General features: G+C 51.7%; 1 protein-coding gene across 1 annotated transcript in view; it reads left to right on the forward strand.

Annotated features, from left to right (window-relative positions):
- Position 1: 1 nt before the first annotated feature.
- GDF11 (growth differentiation factor 11) overlaps positions 2-4,716 on the forward strand; it is a gene marked incomplete at its 5' end in the record, with an annotated part of 9,690 nt that continues 4,975 nt past the window's right edge. The window contains one exon of the mRNA XM_006908980.3: positions 2-281. Within this exon, the coding sequence (XP_006909042.1) occupies positions 2-281 (280 nt within the window). The remainder of the gene's footprint in view (positions 282-4,716) is intronic.

Below are 4,716 nucleotides of genomic sequence, written 5' to 3' on the forward strand. Positions count from 1 at the left end.
GGCGCCCGAGCCCGACGGCTGCCCCGTGTGCGTGTGGCGGCAGCACAGCCGCGAGCTGCGCCTGGAGAGCATCAAGTCGCAGATCCTGAGCAAACTGAGGCTCAAGGAGGCGCCCAACATTAGCCGCGAGGTGGTGAAGCAGCTGCTGCCCAAGGCGCCGCCGCTGCAGCAGATCCTGGACCTGCACGACTTCCAGGGCGACGCGCTGCAGCCCGAAGACTTCCTGGAGGAGGACGAGTACCACGCCACTACCGAAACTGTCATTAGCATGGCCCAGGAGAGTAAGTGGACGGCAGGGCGCGAGTGGTGGGGTGCTGGCTTGGGCTCCGGGAAAGTAAGCGCCTCCGGCTCCGAAGCGGGGCGGTCCCGGCTGCTCCGGCCCAGAAGCCTTTTCTGCGAAAACTTGACGGATTTAGGGGCGGGGGCTAATCCATAGAAGTTTTTCGAGCGGTGGAGATGGGATGCGGAGTTGTGTGCACGCCTCGTACCCGGAGGTGGAGTGGGCAAACAGGATTGGGAGGACTTCCACCCACCCGGGAGTGAGAAAAAGACCCGTGTTTGGGGGAGTCTGGGGAAGCCGGGACCCACCAGCAGAGGAGGGGAAGAGGCAGCAACTGAGTCCTGAAGTGCCATGACGAAGAGGCTGGAGAATAGAATCGGGAGGCTTCGGGACCCCTGCAGTTCCGGCAGGGCTGCAGTGATCTCTGCCTCCCAATACCCCTGGTACCAACTCTCCACCCTTTGCACCTTGGGCTTCGTTCGCAACGCGCCCACCCGGCTGCAGGGAACTGAATGCTCCTCTCCCTCTCCCTCTCCCAGGAATGAGATCCCTGTATCTCTCCCCGGCGGAGAGTCTAGCTGGCACCCATTCCACCCGGAGCCCTTCTGACACCCGGTCTCACTAAGGGGTGGAAAAGCTATGCCTTCTCGATATAGACCAAGCTCAGAGATCTTAACTCCATTACGCTGGGGCTAAGGGCACCGGTTTGGTTGTTCAAACCTTAGTGTTCCATCCCTTATTCACCAACCCCTACCCGCACCCGGACTTGAGAAGAGGAAGGAAGACCTAGCGAGAAAAATAATGTAATAGATGGGGATGGAGGAGGAACCCCGGCATCCAAGCCTCTGGCCAAACGGAAGATGAACATGTTAATAGACTTGAGCTGCTTTGAAATTTTATGGCCTGGAAAATCCAGGCCAACACTCCCCTCAACTCCCCCAAACTCCCAAGCTCTCCCTAGGGTCAGATGACTTTTTCCCCTCCCCCACTGAGGTTGCACCCCCTCCCCAAACTCCAGGGAAACAGGCCCTCTCATTCCCTAGTGATTTGGCAAAGTCACCCCCCACACACACATGCACACACAACTGTTTGGCTTTATGGCTGTGAACAGAAGAGGGGGGAAACTGGTTTATTGGCAGATGGGTCATAAAAAGCTGGTGGCCGAGGGGAGTCCTAGCGGCCCATCCCTATGGGAGGCTGAAGCACCCAGGTGTGCATCTGGAAGGCGGAGAGCCTCTACTGCCACCAGTTTTTTTGCAGATCCTAACTCTACAGTACTTGGTCAGGGCTGGAAAGAAAACTCAAAGGACTAGGAAACTAACCCCGGGGTGGCATGGGGGTGAAGGCCTAGGATCTGGTCTTGGGTTCCTCAGTCTTCCTTCTGTTCTTAAGGCTTCTGCTTTGTAGATGCTCGGGTCAGTCTGAGATTGACTGAGGGCAGGGATGGGGGTGGGGATTTGTGAAACAGAGTTGTAGAGGAATTCTGAAGACTTTGCCAGAAGATGAAGGGTACAGAGGGAAAAGATCCTCTGGTCTATGTGGTGTGTGTGCGCGGACTTCCAGGTAGTGACAGAGCTGTGGGAGCTGTGGGCTTCCCCTTACCCCTTTCTATACCCAGCATCCCTTGACCAAGGGGCCTGAGCCTGGTAGTTAGCCTGATAATGGGGATGCGGGAAGTGAACCGACTCTGCATGCTTGGATTGGGAAGTGTAGGTTAGGCTGGGGGGTTGGGGGAAGGACACCAGCAAGTGGGGTTCCACCCCAACTTCCGCCCTCATGCCACCCCTGCACTTGGATAACTAGGGACTGGGTCTCCGGCCAGGTATTGTACGTCCCCTTTAAGAGCCAAGCTGAGCTCTTAAGAGAGGGAGGGGGAGCGGAGGGGAGGGGAGGGAGAGAGGGGAAAAGGAAAAAGAGACTTTTATAGTCTAATCCCCAGGGACCCGCTTTAATAAGAGACTTGTGCTCTGCTAATCGGGGGAGGTGTTTGTCAGCAGAGATGGCCTCCGCTCCCCTCCCCCTTCTTCCCTTCCCCCCAGCCCTCAACCCTGGACCCCAGCCCCCACATCTCCTAGGCTGCTGTGCCTGCCCTAGTTCCCTCCACCCTCTCAGGCTCTCCCACCCCAGCCTTCATCCTGGGAACCCAGCCCCCTTGCCCTTCTGGGAGCCAAGCCCAGCCCCTCAGTTTCTCTCTCCTCCCTACACCAAGAGGCCCCTGTCCTCTCAGCCCAACCTCCTGCCCCTAGGCCTTCCAGCCAGGGTAAGGAGTGTGTGTATGGGGGTGGAGGGAAGGGGGAGGTGGTGAACAAGGAGGGGGTTGGGCTTTTGCTGAAAATAGTGCAATGACCTCTCTCCAGACCAGCGCCGCCTACTAAACCTGACCTGCTGCCTGCCACCAACCCAATCAATCCAACACAGATGTGGCTCCTACCCCTCCCCTTGGGAGCTGGGCCTATGTGTGTGTTAGGGACTCTCTCAAGCCCCTTGTTTCCCTCTGTGGCTCTACCTGCTTCTCCTTTGTTCCTCCTTCTGTATCCTTCTGTCCTTTCTCTTTACCCCACTAGATTTAGCTATCACCCTCCTTTTGCTTAACCTCCAACCACTCCTTTTGAATCCCCCCTTCTCTCCCAGTATTCTCCAAACTCCAAACTTATTTCTTCTTCCCCTACCGTGACCTTCCCCTCTTTTCTCCATTTCTCTGCCTATCTCTTTTAACCTACCTTCTTACCTAACAGTCTTTTCTGTTATCTCCTTCACCATCTCGTCTGTCTCTTCCCTTCTTTCCCTTTCCTTTCTCCATATGTTGTCTTTGTCCTGTCCCCTTATAGTAACTGACTGTCCCCACATTCACTGGGGGAGAAGTGTATGGTGATACCCTGGGGTAGGGATGGGGGACTCTGCCTAAAGGAACCAAAGACTTAGAGGGATGGGGCCCCGGTGCCTAGTCCCCCATCTCTAAGCTTTGGGTCAGCTTAGGTAGGAGAGTATATTTAGAGCTTAGAAAACTAATAACAAACCAACATTTATTGAGAAGCTCAAACTATTTTCACATTATTTAATGCTCAGCACTCCTATGAAGCAAGGATTATTATCTGTTATCACTGAGAAGTTTGGTGGGTAAGGTTAGATGCTGGTTAATGAGGAATAAGGCTGTGATTAAACTCAATTCAGTTGTAGTCAAAAAACAGTGTTTATATGCCAGGAAGAACTTTTAGGCATTGGCCTGTATAATTTAAGACTGGAAGTTTAGGGAAGTTGATTCGGCATGCATTTATTGAGTACGGCCTGGTACTATGGGAGGCACTAAAGCTACAATGGTGAGCAAAACACACAGTATCAATACTGCCCACACTTAGGAAATTAGTACCTAATGGTAAAGACAGGCAGAAAAATAAGACAATCTCTATGCTGAAGTTAGGCATAGTATGCTATTTGGATTATTGTCACTCCTCGTCTTACCAGCAGCATCCCTGCCCCAGCTACTCTCCTGATCTTTGAATCTCCACTCCATACACCCTACCTACCCCACTGCACCATCACTGCAGCTCCAGCAGGATAACTGGAAGGGCAACCAGTGTCCTGGATCTCAGAGAAGAACCAAGGAAAAAGAAGCTGCAGGGAAACTTTGTCTCATACCCTGAATATATGAAGATTATTAAGCACTTTTGTCCACATCTCATTTGGAGGATCCTTCTCTTGGCGTTGGAGTGGGGGAGTGCTGATGAGAAACCACAGATGTCAACTCCTCCATGATTACACAGAACTCTGAGACCTGGACATAATACATAAGGGCTTGAACTTCCACATTATACTTACATGGCTATGGAAGTTAATTCCTTTCTTCCTCTCTCAGTCCATTTAGAGTGAGAATAGCTATTCCTGTCCAGAAGAAACATGATTTAAGGCATTTCCAACTGATTTAAGAGATTAGAGAGGGGGACTGAGAAGAGCTGCAATGGAGGTAGAGGCAGATAATGAGAATCATCCTTTAGACTCAACAAGGGCCAATTTATGGTTCAAAACAAGGGGAAATGGGCCAAAATGTAAAGTCTTACTGGCAGTGGACTGAGAAACCACAGGAAGCTCAGGGTAGAAAAGAAGACTGATCATAGTTGATCTAAATATTATTTCTGGTCCTTTGGGCAAGTAGGAGGCAACAACATAAAGGAAGATTTTCCCTTCCTCAAAATCTGAGGCAGTAATGGTGATGAGGAGGAAGCAGCTGAGTTCCGGAAACTCCTTCTCAAGTCAATAGAATGGGGAGTCAAATGCACACAGTTCTTGAAGAGTTCCATTCTCCTGGGTGTGTTATTTCTAGTGAGAATGATGCGAAAAGCCTAGGTTTGAATTCAGGTTTACTTCATGGAATATATTTAGCCCATGCTCCCTATCTGGACCCTGGGTTATCCACTCTCTAAGGCCATCTGTTTTTTTTT

Source organism: Pteropus alecto, unplaced genomic scaffold (genome assembly GCF_000325575.1).
Source record: "Pteropus alecto unplaced genomic scaffold, ASM32557v1 scaffold433, whole genome shotgun sequence".
NCBI lineage: Eukaryota > Metazoa > Chordata > Mammalia > Chiroptera > Pteropodidae > Pteropus > Pteropus alecto.